This window comes from Heptranchias perlo, chromosome 40, assembly GCF_035084215.1.
Source record: "Heptranchias perlo isolate sHepPer1 chromosome 40, sHepPer1.hap1, whole genome shotgun sequence".
In the NCBI taxonomy this organism is placed as follows: domain Eukaryota; kingdom Metazoa; phylum Chordata; class Chondrichthyes; order Hexanchiformes; family Hexanchidae; genus Heptranchias; species Heptranchias perlo.
In genome coordinates, this window is record NC_090364.1 from 16326724 (window position 1) to 16346838 (window position 20115).

The window sequence follows — 20115 nt, forward strand, 5'->3', positions numbered from 1 at the left end:
CTGGAACCCACATGATAATTATGCAATGCAGTTGGTGAAGCATTCAAACATTATGTATGAAAGCACTCACCATGGAACAGAAATCGGGCTATTAACCAACTTCGAAAAATGGCTAGTCCCCACCAGCCACTGCCTCACGCCAGTTTTTTGGGAGTGAAAATCTATCAAGATGCAGTTATGTGGGGGTGCAAACACGCCATCGTGTTCCTTATAAATCTTTGCATGCCTGATTTTAAACACTGTTTGTGCAAGAATTCTGCAAATCAAGATCCCAGGTAAGAATTATATTAATGTTTTTCCAGACGAACGCAGGTGAGGGACTTTTAATTGCTGTTCCAATTATTTTCCATTCTACTCACACAGATTGAAAGAGTATGGACAATGAAACATTGTGGCACCACAGTTCCTTATGCATGTGTAATCAAAAAATAGTTAACAAAATCATTTAAGAAACTTTGAAACTGAGAAACTATTTTCAGTACTCATCAACTTCACTTTGACTTGGATTTTTAAAATGTTCTCAGATACTAAGTCAATACTCACTTGTTCTTTGGTCTGAGCTTTTTGAACATAGTCCCTCCCAACTTTAATGCGGGGAGTGAGGATCGCTCTGCTGAAATCAGTCACATTGATCCCCAGCAGATGGCAGACTTTCTGGGCAGCTGTAAAGCAGAAACACTTATGTTGAAGAGTGAACTGACTTTTTCCATTGCAATTTTATTTCATTTGAGAAGCCAATGCTTTGCCACTGCAGTCATTATAATTCTAGTTATACCTTTAATAAGCAGAGTTGCAATGTAATGTGACAACATCTGTGGGTACAGATCAAACCATGAAATTACAAAGTTTACAACACAGAAACAGGCCATTCGGCCCAACAGGTCTATGCTGGCGCATAAGATCATAAGAATATAAGAAATTGGAGTAGGCCATACAGCCGCACGAGCCTGCTCTGCCATTCAATATCATGGCTGATCTTTGGCCTCAACTCCACTTTCCCAACCAATCCCTATATTCCTTGATTCCCTTAGAGTCCAAAAATTTAATCTATCTCAGTGTTGAATATACTCAACGACTGAGTATCCACAGCCATCTGGGGTAGAGAATTTCAAAGATTCACAAACCTGAGTGAAGAAATTCCACCTCAGTGCAGTCCTAAATGTCCGACCCCTTATCCTGAGACTATGTCCCCAGTTCTAGACTCTCCAGCCAGGGGAAACAGCCTCTACCCTGTCAAGCCCTCTTAAAATCTAATATGTTTCAATAAGATCACCTCTCATTCTTCTAAACTCCCAAGTATAGGCCCATTCTTCCCAATCTCTCCTCATACGACAACCCTCTCAACCTAGGAATCAATCTAGTGAACCTTCATTGCACAGCCTCTAAGGCCAGTATGACCCTTCTTAGGTAATAAGGGTCTGCACACAGTACTCTAGGTGTGGTCTCAAAGTCCTGTACAATTGCAGGAAGACTTCCTTACTCTTGTACTCCAACCCCCTTGCAATAAAGGCCAACATACCATTCGCCCTACTAATTGATTGCTGGACCTGCATGGTAACTGTGTTTCGTGTACAAGGACACCCAAATCCCTCAACACCCATTTTTATTAGTTTCTCACCATTTAACAAATATTCCGCTTTTCCATTTTTCCTACCAAAGTGAATAACTTCACACTTCCCCACATTATACTCCATCTGCCACCTTCTTGTCCACTCACTTAACCTGTCTATATCCCTTTGCAGACTCTTTGTGTCCTCTTCACAGCTTACTTTCCCACCTAGCTTTGTATCGTCAGCAAACCTGGATACATTACACTCGGTCCCTTCATCTAAGTCGTTAATATAGATTGTAAATAGCTGAGTGCCAAGCACTGATCCTTGCGTCACCCCACTAGTTACAACCTGCCAGCCCGAAAATGACCCGTTTATTCCTACTCTCTATCCGTTAACCAATCCTCAATCCATGCTAATATATTACCCCCAATCCCATGAACCCTGATCTTGTGCAACAACCTATGTGGCACCTTATTGAATGCCGTACGAAAATCTAAATATACTACATCCACTGGTTCCCCCTTATCTACCCTGCTAGCTACACCTTCAAAGAACTCTAATAAATTTGTCAAACACAATTTGCCTTTCAGAAAACAGTGTTGACTCTGCCTAATCATATGATTTAGGTGCCCTGTCACTAAGTCCTTAATAATAGATTCTAGCATTTTCCTGACTACTGATGTCAGGCTAACTGGCCTATAGTTCAGTTTTTTTCTCCCTCCCTCCTTTCTTTCTTGAATAGTAAAGTTACATTTGCTACCTTCCAATCCACGGGGATCGTTCTCGAATCTAGGGAATTTTGGAAGATCAAAACCAATGCATTTACTATTTCTGCAGCCACCTCTTAAGACCCTAGGACGTAGGCCATCGGGTCCCGGGGATTTGTCGGCTTTTAGACCCATTAATTTTTCCAGTATTTTTTCCTTTACTAATCTTAATTACTTTAAGTTCCTCCCTCCCCTAAGGCCCTTGGGGTATTTTTTTTTTGTGTTTTCTACTGTGAAGACAGAAATCAAATATTTGTTTAATGTCTCTGCCATTTCCTTATTCCCCATTATAATTTCTCCTGTCTCTAAATAACCCACATTTATTTTCGCTAATCTCTTCCTTTTTACATACTTGTAGAAGCTTACAATCTGTTTTTATGTTTCTTGCTAGTTTACTCTCATTCAATTTTCTCCCTCTATCAATTTCTTGGTCATCCTTTCCTGATTTCTAAAACCCTCCCAATCCTCAGACTCACTACTCTTTTTGGCATTATAAGCCTCTTCTTTTCATCTATTATCCTTAACTTCTTTAGTTATATTCACCTGACGAAGGGGATAATCTCCGAAAGCTTGTGATTTTAAAATAAAATTGTTGGACTATAACCTGGTATTGTAAGATTCCTTACATTTGTCCACCCCAGTCCATCACCGGCATCTCCACATCATCTCTAGTTAGCCAGGGTTGGATCACTTTTCCTGTGGAGTTCTTATTCCTCAAGGGTATGTATATTTGTTGAGAATTATGAATTATTTCTTTAAATGTTCACCATTGTTTATCTACCATCATATCTTTTAATCTAATTTCCCAATCTACCTTGGCCAACTTGCCCCACATTCCTACATAATTGGCCATGTTTAAATTTATATCACCCTTAAACTCAATATGAAATTGTATCATATTGTGATCAATCTTCCCCAGAGGATTCTTTATTATATTACTAATTAATCCTGTCTCATTACACAATACTAGATCTCTACTCGAGTCTCCTCCCACCTTAGTGCCTCTCATCCTATCAACATATCTTTATTCCTTTTACCCTTAAATAGCCTAAATACATCTATGCTATTCACCTCAACTACTCCTTGTGATAGCGAGTTCCACATTCTTACCACACTGAGTGAAGAAGTTTCTCCTGAATTCCTTATTGGTTTTATTAGTGACCATCTTATATTTATGACCCCGAGTTTTGGACTCCCACAAGTGGAAACATCATCTCTACATCTACCCTTTCGAACCTCTTCATAATTTTGTTAAGACCTCTATCTGGTCACCTTTCATGTAGCGTTCTTGTAAATCTTTTTTGGACCATCTCCAGTGCCTCTATATCCCTTTTTGTAATATGGAGACCAGAACGGAGCACAGTGCTAAACAAGGTTCTATACAAGTTTAACATAATTTCGGTTTTTGAATTCTATTCCTCTAGAAATGAACCCCAATGCTTTGTTTGCATTTTTTTATGGCTTAGTTAAACTGCATTGCTACTTTTAATGATGTTTCAACCTGTACCACTAGATTCCTGTGTTCCTCTACCCATTTAGACTCTTGCTTTCCAAGGAGTAGGTGGGCTCTTATTCCTCCTACCAAAATGCACCGCCTCGCACTGATCTATATTGAAATTAATTTGCCATTTACACGCCCATTCTGCAAGTTTGTTAACGCCTTGTATTTTGTCACAGTCTTCCTCAGTATTAACTATGTCCCCCAATTTGGTGTTGCCTGCAAATTTTGAAATTGTACTTTTGATTCCCGAGTCCAAATCATTTATGTAACCAGTATATAAGCTACAAATGCAATCTTTATATGCCAAAAATAAGTCACTTACACTGGTGCAAATAGATCTCCTACTCCCCAGTTTTCATAACATGTACTGCACCAGATTTTATAAGTTTGGCTTTTGAGACAGGACGCCTCAAATAGTAACTATTCTGTCAATTGGCATATTTGTTCAATACTAACAAAGCAAAGGCAGCAGCTCCAATTCTAAATGCAAGTGACCTGCTCCATAAAAAATCTCCTGGAGGCATGAAACCTTCCCATTTTTCCTTCTCTGCCACCCTTCCCCTCCTTTGGGGCTTAGTTTGCCCAGCTGAAGGTTGGGACAGAGGAGGAGGAGGAGGACGTATGTAAAAGAAATTGCATGTAACACAGTGGACAAATTGCACTGAGGTTCAAATGTGTTCTGCTTATACCATGTGATAGGGAATGATTGTAATTTGTAAATCATTATTTGTATTAGCCTGCGAAGAGTTCAAGGTACACCCTATGAATGCTTTGCCGGTCTCTGATCAAGAAAACAGTGCATTTAAAGCCAGTTAATACCCAGGTGGAAGCTGGAATATTACCCAACTTAAATTTGTCAACATTAAGCAAGATATATAATTAGAGATTTAAAAAAAAGAGAAGGAATCAAAGCCTGAAAAATGTCCTCTGAAATAGGCAAATCCAATGAACTAGTACCAGTGCAGTTTAAAAACAATTTGCATTTATATAGCATCTTTAACGTAGTAAAATGTCCCGCAACACTTCACAGGAGGGTTACTGGCAAAATTTGACAACGATCCACATAAGGACAGGTGACCAAAAGCTTGGTCAAAGAGGTAGGTTTTAAGGAGCATCTTAAAGGAGGAGACACAGTGGTAGAGGGGTTTAGGGAGGGAATTCCAGAGCTTGGGCCAGGCAGCTGAAGGTGCGGCCACTAATGAAGGGGTGCAGGAAATCAGCAATGCACAAGAAGCCAGAATTGGAAGAACGTAGAATTCTAAGAAGGTTGTAGGGCTGGAGGAGGTTACAGAGATAGGGAGGGTGAAGCCACGTAGGGATTTGAACACAAGGATGAGAATTTTAAATCGGAGGCGTTGCTGGACCGGGAGAAAATGCAGGACAGCGAACACAGGGGTGATGGGTGATTGGGACTTGGTGAGAGTTAGGACATGGGCAGCAGAACTTTTAATGAGCTGAGGTTTATGAAGGGTGGAAGATGGGAGGAGTCCCACATAGTAACTGAGTGAGAGGAGTTTGTCCTATTAGGGTAACCTGGCAAAAAGCCACTGCCAAGATTGTGTGTTACTCAAATCTGCTAGTCCTGTTTATAAAACCTGTGCATTCTTTATGCCCACTAAGCACCATTAGATTGAGCCTAATTTTTAAAAACAGGAAACAGTCTACAGATTAGCAGGAAAGTCAAGCTGAAGTAATCAGGTCTGAACTTGAAAGAATACAGCTATCTATTCCAAGTTCTTCACCACAGCAAAATCAGCTTTATTTTATGTATCGACTCAAAGACAAAATACATACCCTGCCCTGCCAACATTAAAGAAAAACACAAAACTCTTGGATTTTAAGAGCTGCCAGTTCAGAACAGTCAATGACCTACTGACTCTCTGGCTCCGAATAATCACTCCATGAATCCAGTCACAATTTCTTTGCCACTGCAGCCCCTACATGTGAACACAGTGGGGTAATGCTTTGACAGTACTCTACTATATAATGTAGATCACTATTGAAGAAACCAAAGTCTGCATGCAATGCCACTAGCTTTATTTAAACAGTACAACCTGGAAACCCACACCACTTTTAGGGGATTAGAAGGGTAACTGGACCTTAACAAGCTATAACCTGCAACTTTGAAATTGATGATAATGCAAATGGTTAATGGCTTTTGCTTTTTGGCCGATATAAGGAACTGCCTGTTTTAAATGTGGACTATACTACCTTCAGAGAACACATTCCAACCAAATACTTTAAAAATTGAAATGTACTCAGTACTACAAGGTTACTAACGTGAACATGAAGTATCTTCTCAGAAGATGAGGATAAAAGTCTAATAACCATAAGTTGCTCAAGTTACAGTTCTATTTACCTGTATTATCAGGCATAGAGGCTTGGTCTGTGTTGCGTTCCTTCTTGAAAACTATGTTGCCAAATTGAAGTACTGAAGAAACAACCTTCAGCATGGCTGGGGAAGAGAAGGAAAAAAAATCAACGCATAATTTAATCAAACATTTGTGGCTGTATCAAATGGGTCCATGCACGTTGAATTGATACATTAATACACTGCACCATAGAATAACAAGACACTGCCCCATACTAAGTTCTTATCTCAGTTGGGCCAATCAGCGAATATGAAAACTAGGAGGGTGGGGGAAGTCACCCAGTATCTGTTGGGTGCCTCCACCTAATGCTGGCTGAAGAGCAGCACTGGTAGAGACTCAATAGGTTGCATGCCTGCTCTTAGTTGGGGAATGTCACATGGAGATCCAAAGAGACTGAGTGACAAAAGACAATGAATTATCCAAAGTATTTTTTTTCTTTGCTAATGGCACAATACTGGGTGCAGTGGCCAATGATGGTAACCAGCATTTGATGATCTAAAGGAAGGGCTGGAGAGGTCACAGATGGAGTTCAACACAAATAAATGTAACGTCTTGAGATTAGGCAGAAGAAGCAAGAATGTGGATTCCATGTTACATTGCAATGTGCTTGAAATAACAGATCTGGGAGTTTTGATGGATAGGTTGTTGAAGCTTCAGTGACGGCAATGAAGAATGCAAACAAAATGTTGGTATGTATAGTCAGGGGTATGATCTGTATGGGAAAGGAGGTAATGTTGAAGTTGCACTGGCCTTGGTGAGGCCACATCCAGAGTACAGTGCTCTGTTTTGGTCACCATATTCCAGAAAAAATGTAAAATTATTGGAGGGAGTCCAAAGAGGGTTACAACACCAGTTCCTGAATTTAGAGAACTGAGTTATGAGGAAAGATAGTCCACCCTGGGACTTCATTCTCTGAAGAGGGGGATGTTGGTGAGGAAACTTAGAAAGGTTTAAGATTTTCCTGGGCAAGGAGAGTTTGGATCCAGGAAAGTCTTGTGGCAGGGATGGGACTCAGACTAGGGGACACAATTTAAAGTTAAGGGTGTCAAAACAAAAAAATGTAGGCAACATAAAAAAAAACATGATGTGGAACAGATTGCCAAAAAAGGAGGGGGGTTGAACAGAAAACCACACCAGATTTTTAAAAAAGATGACGATGAATTTCTGTTAGGAAAGGGGATTCTGGGCTATTAGTTCCAGAATCACAGTGAAGAACCTGATGTGAGGTTTGGACAGGTAGGCGAGATAATCCAATTATCTTCTCTTGCCCAAAATACTACTATGTTACTAAGAAACAATTATTAAATTTGCTAACTGCTGTTTCAATACAAGTTTATTAAAATTATTTCCATTGGTAGGTTAACTCTTAACAACCCCCTGTAGTGGCCTAACAAGCCACTCAAATCAGGGCCATTAGGGATGGGCAATAAACGCCGGCCTTGCTACCAATGCCCACATCCCAAGAATTAATTTAATATATATTTTTGCACTTACTGCACCCCGGTGGAAAAATTTCTTTGGTTACTCAATGCCTGGAACGATTATTAAAATTGAAAGATAATATTTACTTCATTATTAAATAAAATGCTTAAACTTATTTCTAAGACCGCTGGTCACAGATTTGGATTTTTGTTTTGTAAAAACTGTTCCTCAATTTGGACCACCCTCATCTGAATTTAAAAATAATTCAACAACTTATCTCTTCTCTTCAAATAGAGGCTGCTTGAGAAAAGGTAGGGAAGTAGAAATTAAAAGCCTGAAGTGCAATAAAGAATGTATTTAAAGAAGTAATATTTAAATTCAACATTCGCCCAGTTGCAAAGTGGCAATAAATAATCTATTGCATGAATTTAGTTCACCATTTTGTATATTTAACAGTACACTGACAAAATAAGTTAGCAATTTGGGCTTGAACTGCTTATCTGACACAAAACTGTATTGATATTTTCCCCCCCAACATTGTACAATTACAAGCTATGTTTTCGTATCATCAGAATTAGAGCCATTTCCTTCTAAACGAAGGATTCAATAAAAATAGATTATTAGATTACTCCTCATAGAAACCTCAGGGTGAAAGAGGTCCAAACCACACATCAGTCAATACAAGACACCTCAAAACAGGAGTACGCATTAACTTTGAGACTTAGCTACCGAAAACTAGTGAAGAAATTAGGGAACTTAGGAGAAGACTGGGGTGTTCATTAAATGGATTGCAGGGACCCTCTTAAGTTATCAGTATGAATCAAGTACATGTAATACTCAAGCCATTTTCTACTACTTAGCAAGGCATACCGATCAGTTCATCATCAGATATTCCCATGATCTGGAATGCCTCCATTGTCTCCTGGAACAATTCCTTGTCTTGTTGTCCAGGAATGGTAACGTGACCATTAGACAGAAATCTGTAGTTATTGTAACCCTCTAATAACAGATCACCTGCAATCAAAGACATTTCATACGTTAGCATTAGAAAGAACGAACTTGCATTTATACAGCGCCTTTCATGACCTCAGGACGTCCCATAGTGCTTCAAAGCCAACAAAGTACTTTTGAAGTGCAGTCACTGTTGTAATGTCGTGAACCCAGCATTCTGTACACTTAGGTTGAGATTCTTCGGAAGCTTAATGCAAACTGATCAAATTCACAGACAACACCAAACTAAGAGGTAGTGGAAGCAAGGAAGCAGCTTCAAAATGATTTAGACAAAATGTGTACGTAGACAAATTAAATTTAATACAGATAAGTGTAAAGTACTGCACATGGGAAGAAAAATGAACAGCACAAGTACTCCTTGAATAGAGCTGAAATAGCTAACGAATTGAAAGATGTGGAGGTTTCAGTAGTCTCAACACATAACAGAGACCTCGTTTCGGATGTAAAATGGGCACAACGGGGTCCAATTTCAGGGACCAACATCTTGCACCCCAAAGACGCTTGAAAAACGTCTGTCCCTTGCATATGCTAACGAGGAGCCTAACGCCGGTTTTAGGACCCCTCTGGGAAACTGGGTCGTCCAAGTGGAGCATGTGCCGGTCTTGCTCCATTCAGGTTTTCTAGGCGTGGATGCAGCCTAGCCAGTGGCCACCACCAGAAAGGCAAGTTTAATATTTTTTTTTAAAAATTGACATGGAGCCAGGAGCAGAAGTGCTCTTCCCAGCTCCATAGCACTCCAGCCAGCCGCGATCGGCTTCCCTCCCGCTGTCCTTCCCCCCCACAACTCCCAGACGTACCCAAGGGCGGTGATGCAGGCGGCCCAAAATTCTATTCTTCAGTCGGGCCAGCTGCCTGTGGAGGCACGACAGGCACCGGCAGCTCACCGTGAGCTATCTGAGGCCCGAGGAACAATTTCTTGTGATTCTCAGGCCTCCATCTTCTGGCACAAGGATTGTTCCCTGCGCCTACTTGGTACTTGAAAACTGGCATAAACAAATTTCTAAGCCAACATGTCCAGTCACTGCAGAGAAGTAATCAATAAAGTATAATGAATACTGAGCTACAGTCAAAACAGTAGCACACAAGTCAGAGGAAGTCATACTCAAATTGTGTAGTGCGCTGGTAGATCACAAAGCAATCGCTTTGAAAGGAGGCAACTGAGAGGTGATCTTAAGAGATATTATACAAGGCAACAAATACAGAAAAAGTAGATCTGGAATACTACTTCAATCGTATCACCAACAGTAGAAGGAGGGCACAGATTTAAACTAGTAAAAGATAACGGTAAGACTGATATCAGGAAGCTCTTCACACAAAGAATGATCAATTCATGGAATCAATTTATGGGTAAGGTAGTAGAGGCAACAGCCATGAAATCATTTAAGAAATGGTTGGATGTCATAATGCAAATGTTTCTGGCTGGATTAACAAAGATGGGCCAAACATCCTTCTCCTTATCTGTATCTATCCTGTGAAATTATTCAGTATACAGGCTTACTTTTCAAGTGTTCTCCAGCACCAGAAAGTAGGTAGTAAAATATATGGAAGGTCCGTTCATCTTTGGCTTGACGTATGGCACGAGACTTTTCCAACAGATCTGGAAGTTGGTAGTTAAAGAGACTCTACTGCAAGAAGAGTACGGAAAGATTTGACCAGCAATGTCATAATTCAACTGGTACACAGCATGGGGGATATCAGGTAACACTAAAAATAGCAGCAAGACAGGGTTTCATTTAGACCTTTCATACAGACTTTAACATCCACAAATAGTACCCCGATACCCCGCCTGGGGGGGGGTGGTGGTGAACCAAGTTTCAAAAAGAGATAAACAATATACTCTCCAAGAACTGTGTGAATATAATTTAGTAAAGATTGGCAAAGAAATGAGGACATCAGAGTCATTCAGGCCATGTAACGGTCATCTAGGTCCCCATTTTAGGGTCCAATTGGACCATTTTCCTAATCTTAACACTTCCCTCTATGCCCTGAGGCAGGAAATAATTTAATCTCATCTTAAAGGCTTCAAACCATTCTGTATTTACTGCAGTGGGGGCAGTCAGTTCCACAAACCAATGCAACATTAAGATAATGAAGCCCAGAACAAAAAAAACATTTAGCCCAGTTTGCTAAAAATCAGTATGTTAGTTTTATCTTAGTCCTCACTTGTCATTAGATTTGCAACCTACACATTATGGTTATTGCCGTTCAAATATTCCCAACATAACTTTCCACTATTACAATACTAGATAAAATATCAGCCTTCAAATCCTCATTTTAACATGCTTCATTTCAAGTTTGCAGGCCTGCTTCACAAACGTATTATGCTCTTACTCCATTCTTTAATTTTGCATAATGTCGCCAGTAATTATTTAACTTTTCCTGATGCACTTAATAACTATCAATTTCCTCCTCGTCACACTAGTCTGTTGCAATCCCTAATTAATTTCCTTCCCTTGTGTTTCATTTTCATTCAAGTTAACTCAGATCTTCCACTATCTCAATGTCTCAGTTTCTCAATTAGTAAATGCTATCCTTCTTAAATTCCTCTTTCTACCCTGTCTAAAATTTTTTTTTTTTTTTTTTTTTTTGAGAGCTGACAGTTACTAAATTGAGACCAAGTCAGATAACCAAGCCAGATAAAGCCATATTACTTTATCAAGCAATAAAATATAATGGGGTAAAATAACCACCGTTTTAACTTCTAAAGAGAAAGCATTTCTGCTTTTCTCCACTTTTATTCTGGGGTACCACGTGGCATCAATGGTTCACCCAAAAAACTCCACAGGAGGAAAGGGACAGATTCCATACCAACATTACAAAATTCCAGGTGCTTCCATAACTGATCAGTGGCTGAGAACAAGATTTCAAACCCTAGACAAGCAAAGGCTTGTCAAATTTCACAACGCCAAAACTTTGTTACAGCCACACTCAGCAATGCATTACATGTTCACATTCCACTTTAAGTAACCCTATTGAGGTACGTCCGTGTAACAAAGAATATGGCTTTCCATAGCTGTAAAGGATACAAGTTTCAATATTGGCTCCGACAATGTAGCCATTCACATCAAAGTTGATTCGAATAAATTTACCCTGTACATTAAAAGCAGAGGAATATACAAGTTAAACACTTGGAAGTACAGATAAACTTTTTTTTTGCTCTAACCTCCCTCAATGTTTAAAAAGGTGCTTTGCTCAATTTTCACAAGCACATTCCATTAATCACGTTTGTAGCATAAGGATGCTTTGGGATGCAAAGCTACAAAATTAGGTAACCAGTAATAAAAATGAGTCATTTATAAAAAAGTGTAGTTAAATCCATGGCCATACTGTAGTTCACTAGTCTTAACAGACATTGTAATAATTTTTACTCACAAATCGGGAAGAGTTGTCGTTTTTCACAGTTTTTGCATTGCCGAAGGCTTCAAGGATAGGGTTGGCTTGGAGCAGTTGCCTCTCAAGCTCTCCCTGTAATCACAGCAGTACTTAGATTAGTTAATGAAATTATCTGCTTTGCAAACAGAGCTTGTTAGAGAATTGTGAGGACTTTGAAGTATTGTTTACAGATCTGCAAGAACCTTTGATGTAACATGAAAGACTTTAGAAGTAACAGCTGACTACCATGAGGGTACAAATGTATGCTCTTGGTCATCCTGAAATGGAATGCAAACATATTTAACTGGTACAGAGAAATATTCTTCCAGACAGACCATCTGGGAAAAGTTAAATTTTGTTATTCATAAACATCAGCAACTAAACTGTAGGCTGACCATGCATTCATTTTAATTTCAACACAAGAAGCCAATAATTTCTCCAAGACCAGGTCCCCCATCGTAGCAGTGCCTTTATGGGAGGGAAGTAGTGGTGGGGGGTGGGGGGGTGGGGAAGAGAAGAGAGCGCAGAAAAGAAAAATAGATGTTCGCAAATGGATGCTGGCCACATTCCTGCCAAAAGAAACATCCCTAAGAGGATTTCTTCTCTTCCAGCAGGTGGCTCTAGAGCAGCAATATCCAAGATTTTAAAGCAGATCATATGTTGCTCTTGACCAGAGGCCTAAAGGGAGGGATAGAACAATATAAATTTAAAAAATGAACAGAATCAAATGCAAGTATACCATGCGGTCTGAAAAGACAGACCTGTACCAAGACTCATTCCACATCATATATGGAATTGAAGAGTTACTTTGCATTGTTTTAACTAGTTCACAAAGTTTAGCACCTCATGACAAATCCACACCATTACTTCCATTAAGACATTTGTAACATCAAGGTCCAAACAACGTTCTGTTCAATTACTTGAAAGTCCTGCAGAATTTTCATCTCACCACCACCCCTTTGCCAATTCATGCACACATATGCCATTTATAAGTTTTTAAAAAAAATTCACCACCAGAAACAATGCACCTCACCGACACAGCACTCCAATATCACATTTAAAGACACCACACCTTCACTAAGCATGTTATCATTTAATATTCACTCAGATCTCAAGCAAAGGGAGTGCTCACTTGAAACAAGCAAACACATGAAAGGCAAGTACCAAATCAATTCTGAGATTTTTGCAACTAGTCAAAATGTCGATACAAGTTTAACTTGACTCCACAGCAATATTAGTTCTTAATAATCCAGCAGACACACTCAGAAGCACCCATAGTTCACAGGTATTCAGATACACAGAGGCTCTTATACTCCCAACATTTAAGATTGGGAACATAGAGATACACAAAAGTTTTATCAATTGGGACACAAATGATGTAGCTTGCTTGATGGATGTTAAATGTTTCCCTGAACCAAGCCAAGGAATCTTCTCATGGAGAATCTTGGCAGTCTCTTCACAACATGGATGCACTGGGATTCAGATACTGGTCTTCACTCAATTTCCTTGAACAGAGCATTAATTGCCATGTAGGCTTTCTTAGAAGTGGGAAAATGGAAGATCACAAAGATGACCTGGGGTTTTGTCATGAGTTACCATAGTGAGAAACAAATAGCTCCTTAATTTGAGCCATGCCATACTTGACACTATTTCTGAAATATGCACTGAAGAACACACTGACTATTTAGTGATCAATTTCACCATTTATAACACTGTTAGAATAGGTCAGTAGCTTTCTTTAGCGTTAGTGCTGAGTTAGGAAGGTGAGAAGCAAGACATGGAAACTGTTCAATCTAGTAGAGCTGTAAAGCAGTCTTATCTGAATAAGGCGTTTCAATTTTTGTTCTAAAGTGGACCAAATTTGGACAGCTGAAATTTTGACTTTTGGAAGTATAAGTATTTTGTCAATTAGAAGCATCATGGATTCAGATCCAAAGTAATTTTTTTCCCACAACGAAGACAACAGAATTACTGCATCTGAGTTGGTGGGTATATCAATTGAGCGTTAGTGGACCTTTTCAGCTCTACAATGCAATAGTGAGACTTGGGTTTTACATAGATGCACACGTGACTAATACAGCACATGGTTAGAAGTGTCACAAAGTTGCATTTTGGACAGATATGTCATTGGACATATCTGTGCATCAAGACTGGTGTTCACCACATGAAAAACATATTCTGATATAGGGCACTCAAAATTATGAACATCTAAATTCTGGACAATCATTTGTTTTGGAGGAGCAAAAATAAAAACTATTGAGCTCAAATAGTTAAGGAATTAAAGAATTCCAATTTCCGTGAAAAAGCTGTGGGGATCCAGTGAAACATCTGGCAGAAACTTTAAAACCGTAGGCATACATTGTGTTAGGTACTGCTGCTGCTTAAATGGGGCACCGACTGGTAGCTAATTGAACAGAATTCTGATTGTGGACAATTAAAAGGTAGTTGATCAGAATCAATTTGAACTTAAGCATGCTTGGTTTTTAAGAATAGCTTGATTGAATAGTTTGATTGTTACCAGTCCACTTAATACTAAATGAGTGATCTGAAGGATTTACACTGAGGTGCCCACGTTCTCTTACTTCTCATCTAAAATTTGTGAAAAATAACCCTTTCCTGATCAGAACAACAGGTACCTCCCAAAGCAAATGGACAACTTGAATGCAGCTGCAAAAGCTAACAGCCAATATTCTGGAGAGAAACCTTTTTTAAAAAAAAGTCCTCCAACAAACTCTCATTGGGTGCCCACAGATGTATTAATTGAACTGACTTATTCTGTTAATCAAAGATTTTCAGAACTATGGTCATTCTAATACATTTCAAACAAATGGGTAAATGTTACAACTTAAGTTATAAAACTGTGGAGTGAAACTTGCATTAGGTGGGAAAACACCTCATTTCTAGACAAACACTTGTTTCCTCTCCGTTTCCACACTATCGTAGTGGATTTCATATTTTCAGACTGCATGGGAAGACTATAGTAGCAAAAGAGGGGTCAGAGGTTTTGAACACCTGCATTATCAACTTATCTTTTAAAAAATGGGTGCCAGAGCTCCCAGCCAGTTTCTGGACTAGAAAGGGTTAGTTTCTTTCAGGACAGGAAGCATCCCACTTGAATAATTAAACATTCTGTTATGAACAATCAGCTCAAATTCCACATAAGTTTTAGGATACACATTTACACCACCTTTACACCCAAAGCATGCAACATAAACAATATACAGATCTGAGCTGTAATCTGCTCCCCAAAACCATCCAAATAGCTAGACATTTTGCCCAGCAAAATGACCAAAGCTTTTGAAATATGAAGCATTTATTGTTGGTGACTTCTAGGACCAATCATGGTGCTAACATTAAGTAGGACTAGGGTTTAAAATTGGACTTATGCGAATGTTACGGGTCATTTTCAGCTCCTGATGCAATTTCACTGCAATAAGTGGATACCAGTTCAGACAACACAATTTTCAAGATGGACACAGAATTTAAAGCTGCATTAAATACTTGCACTGAGGACTGTTACCATTTTACCTAGTTCCACTCCTTCAGCAGAAAGTGCTGGTAAAAAGGCATGAACTGTGTTACATTTTTCAATGCCAACAGCTTGTTCAATCAGGGAGCAGTTACACACCCTAGAAAAGAGCTTTTGTTGTTCCAGAAAGCATAATTTCAGAAACCAATTAAAGAAGCTTCACCACTCCCCAAACAGCTAACAGATCTGTATATAACGCATAAAAAGTGCAGAATATGCGAATCAAATTATAATAACCCACTCACGTATGCTAACACCGTAGACTGCTGCAAATGTTGAAGGGGGAAAGTGTTATCAATGGCATGCAAAAATATGTAAGAATTTTTCAAGCATTTACTTTGTTAAAGGGATTTAACAGTCTTTCTGACAGGCAGTATGAAATGTTAAGCTACAATATGTTCAAAATTACAATTTCAATAGAATAAAATTTAACAGGGCATCTATAATCACTGTACAGATTGATCACAATGTTTAGTATTGTACATTTCAAGTGAATTTCATACAGATTAAAAAACTTGTAACAAGTAACGATCAGTATTCAACTATGACTTTTATGAATAGCATTCAAATGCATAGCAAAGCCAAAAGACACTCACTTGTTCCTTTCTAGACTTATGTGATGAGGCAACGTGAGCTAAGTACTGAATCACTTTCTTGGTGTTTTCTGTCTTACCAGCACCAGACTCTCCTCTGCAAAGTAATACATTTACAGTTTAACACTTCCATAGTGCTGCATCTACATGTTCGTGAAATTTGGGAGAGAAGTATAAATTAAGTTAACTGCAATACAGACTACCCCCCCCCCAAAATATTAAAAACATTATTTGGCAATTTATCCTCAAGAAATACTTAATATGCAAGAGAAATCAATTCCATAGAACATAAAATGATCAATTGTGAAGCATTTAGTCTATCAGCCCTTCATATCTAGAGCCAAGGATACTTGGAAATTAACTTGTCCAGGATCATATATGTTGAATGACCATTTGGCCACACTATTAATAGGCTGCTATAAATCACTACCTTCAAGAAAAGGCAAGAAAAAAAATATCAAAAGCATCTTTTTCCTTTCAGTTAAATTATGTAAACTAAATATTTTTCTCCCAAATTTCCCTCATTTCAAGACCCAATTGGTAAAACTACAGTCGTTGCTGAAATCTCAATTCAAATGTCTTGCACTTTACTCAGCCTCTTCTCCGCTTTATATCACAGGATTACCCAGTCAAATCATACAACACATTTCCTGCATCAACCGGTGAGGGATAGTTTAAAAAAAACTCTTCATTCCCAGCTTCTGTTTTGTGAACTCACAGGCCACATTAAAAAACTGTTATGATGCTAAACCATATAAATTCTCTTGACTGGGTATAAAGAGAACCTTTATTGTTCAAGTTTCTGATTTCAGAATATGGACAATTTGTGATGCATTTTGGAAGGAAAAATGAGGAGAGACAGTATAAAATTAAATGGTAACATTTTAAAAGGGGACGCAGTAACAGAGACCTGAGGGTTCACATGCACAAATCTTTGAATGTGGCAGGACAAGTTGAGAAAGCTGTTTAAAAAAGCATACAGGATCCTTGGCTTTATAAATAGAAGCATAAGAGTACAATAGCAAGGAAGTTATGGTAAACCTTTTTAAACTCTAGTTACATCTCAGCTGGAGTATTGTGTCCAATTGTCGGCACCACACTTTAGAAAGGATGTTAAGTCCTTGGAGAGGGTGTAGAAGAGAGTTATTAGAATGGTACCAGGGATGAGGGACTTAAATTACATGGAGAGACTGGAGAAGCTGGGATTGTTTTCCTTAGAGCAAAGAAGGTTATGGGGAGATTTAATAGAGGTGTTCAAAATTATGAGGGGTTTTGATAGAGTAAATAGGGAGAAGCTGTTTCCACTGGCAGGAGGGTCAGTAACCAGAAGACACAGACTTAAGACAACTGGCAGAAAAGGCAGGGGTGAGATGAGGAGAATTTTTTTTTTAAACTCAGTGAGCTATGATCTGGAATGCATTGCCTGGAAGCAGATTCAATAGTAACTTTGAAAAGGGAATTGGATATATACTTAAAAACGAAAAACTTGCAGAGCTATGGGGAAAAAGCAGGGGAGTGAGATTAATTGGTAGCTCTCTCAGAGAGCCGTCACACGCACGATGGGCCGAATGCTATATTATTTTATAATTTTAAAACATACGTGTTGCAATGGTTCAACATTTCACCAAAATTAGTCTATGCAGCTGGAATATCAGAATCCCCTTAGATCCCTCTTCTCTCATCTTTTATAATACGCTGTACATTAGAGCAAGTGAGTATAGAAGCATTTGTTTCCTGGAAAAAGATCAGCTTCCTGGATGACTTACACTTGCTCCTTGAGAAGGGAACAGTTATCCACTAATGTGAAGAGGTTTGAGAAAATATTCTAGACTACCTTCGTGTGAATCTTCCATTTGTGGAGGTGCACTGGTTAAAGCATCGGCTGTTAATATCTCAGCTAGGCGTTATGCTGAGTCATCCTACAGTTTAGGCTCCATTTAGCTTCAGTGTTACATCTGAGAGACCAACAGATCCCACCTTGGTTGTTGCAATATTGAGTGATAGTATCATTTACCCATAGACACGCCAACTTAATTCCTTGCAAAGAGGCCAGAGTCTCTGGGGCCCAGCAAACCAGACAAGATTTTACCCAAAGCCATATGAAACAAAGCACCTACACACCATGCTTTACTTCTGGCTCCAGATGAAACATCTCAGTTTACAAATAAAACTGAGCTCTTGGAATGTGGAGAGTACCTTCTGGATGGTTTTGCAGTGGCCTCCTGACAAGGATCTCATAAGCCAGTTAAAAGTACACACAGATGTGCGAATGGCATATAGAGTTATACTACAGTGACCTGAAAATCCTGGGGCAGACAAAAGGGAACACCTTGTACAGATACCTGAAAAATGAGCTAGATACTTTCGATAACACCATCGAATGACAATCTGAAAGTAGGTATTTTTGAGATGCAATGCCGTCAATCTCCTGGACACATTGCCGGGATAATTCGAGATTGTGTTACCATTCCGAACTTTTCCTTGCAAAGCAGCATATTAAAATGGTCCAAAATCAAGAGTGGGGCAATTTCTCCCAACCCTTTGGGGACCACAAAATAAATAAAAAGCAATTCCTTTTCTGACCCTGCGCAATTTGATGATCACCAGAGGGAAACATTTTATCTAGTTGAAAATCCCTTTCATCCAATGGCAGTTTAAAAACCAGCCTCCAACCTATCTCGATACAAACGCTGCAAAGTGCTGTTCAGTTAACAATGGGCAAATTTGCCTGAAGGAGACGGCAAGCGACACATTTCAAACAAACATACTGCGTGCGGTGTGGTAACTCAATTCAAGTCATGCACATAATAGAAGCAAACAGTTACTTAAATCCAACAAGCCCTGGCTACTGAGGGGTATTTAATGAGGTTGAACTGTTCAAATCTGTTGGTTTGGAATCCTCAGAGGTAGATCAGGCTAGATGGGTCCTACGGTTAGGAAGTATAAGAAAATAATTGCAAATATTAGATTCAACCACAATATATTTGGCTAGTATAGAGATTACATTCATTTATTGTTTTACCTTTTGAGCTGGTTAGCATGTCTATTGTAAATTTAAATATTACTGTTCCGTATTCACTTGTTCACTGACTTCACAATAAAGGGGTCATACTTAGAGATTAAAGACAACAAAAGAAAATAGGAAATACAGGAGGAACATTACTAAAAGGGTGGTAAGTATATGGAACAGATTACTGGCACGGATGGTGTAACATAGAAGCCCATGGAATCGAGGGAAAAGTACGGACTTGGTTAGGAAGTTGGCTGAGCAAAAGGCGACGGAGAGTAGGGATAATGGGTAGGTACTCACATTGGCAGGATGTGACTAGTGGAGCCCCGCAGGGATCTGTCTTGGGGCCTCAATTATTCACAATATTTATTAACGACTTAGATGAAGGCATAGAAAGTCTCATATCTAAGTTTGCCGATGCCACAAAGATTGGTGGTATTGTATGCAGTGGAGATGAAAACATAAAATTACAAAGCGATATTGACAGATTAGGTGAATGGGCAAAACTGTGGCAAATGGAATTCAATGTAGACAAATGTGAGGTCATCCACTTTGGACCAAACAAGGATAGAACAGGGTACTTTCTAAATGGTAAAAAGTTAAAAACAGTGGATGTCCAAAGGTTCAGGTACATAGATCATTGAAGTGTCATGAACAAGTGCAGAAAATATTCAATAAGGCTAATGGAATGCTGGCCTTCATATCTAGAGAACTGGAGTACAAGGGGGCAGAAGTTATGCTGCAGCTATACAAAACCCTGGTTAGACCGCACCTAGAGTACTGAGAGCAGTTCTGGGCAGCACAACTTCGGAAGGACATACTGGCCTTGGAGGGAGTGCACCGTAGGTTTACTAGAATGATACCCAGGCTTCGAGGGTTAAGTTACGAGGAGAGATTACACAAATTGGGGTTGTATTCTCTGGAGTTTCGAAGGTTAAGGGGTGATCTGATCAAAGTTTAAAAGATATTAAGGGGAACAGATAGG

General features: G+C 39.1%; 1 protein-coding gene across 2 annotated transcripts in view; it reads right to left on the reverse strand.

Moving 5' to 3' along the window:
• LOC137305751 (myosin-9-like) overlaps positions 1 to 20115 on the reverse strand; it is a 174565-nt gene that overhangs the window by 57058 nt on the left and 97392 nt on the right. The window contains exons 5-12 of one of the 2 annotated variants that reach the window (XM_067974700.1): positions 16124 to 16217; positions 15773 to 15793; positions 11999 to 12091; positions 11653 to 11716; positions 10125 to 10223; positions 8486 to 8629; positions 6181 to 6276; positions 544 to 662 (exon numbers count right to left, since the gene is read on the reverse strand). In XM_067974700.1, the coding sequence (XP_067830801.1) occupies positions 544 to 662; positions 6181 to 6276; positions 8486 to 8629; positions 10125 to 10223; positions 11653 to 11716; positions 11999 to 12091; positions 15773 to 15793; positions 16124 to 16217 (730 nt within the window). The remainder of the gene's footprint in view (positions 1 to 543; positions 663 to 6180; positions 6277 to 8485; positions 8630 to 10124; positions 10224 to 11652; positions 11717 to 11998; positions 12092 to 15772; positions 15794 to 16123; positions 16218 to 20115) is intronic. The other variant, XM_067974701.1, reaches the window with a different exon arrangement.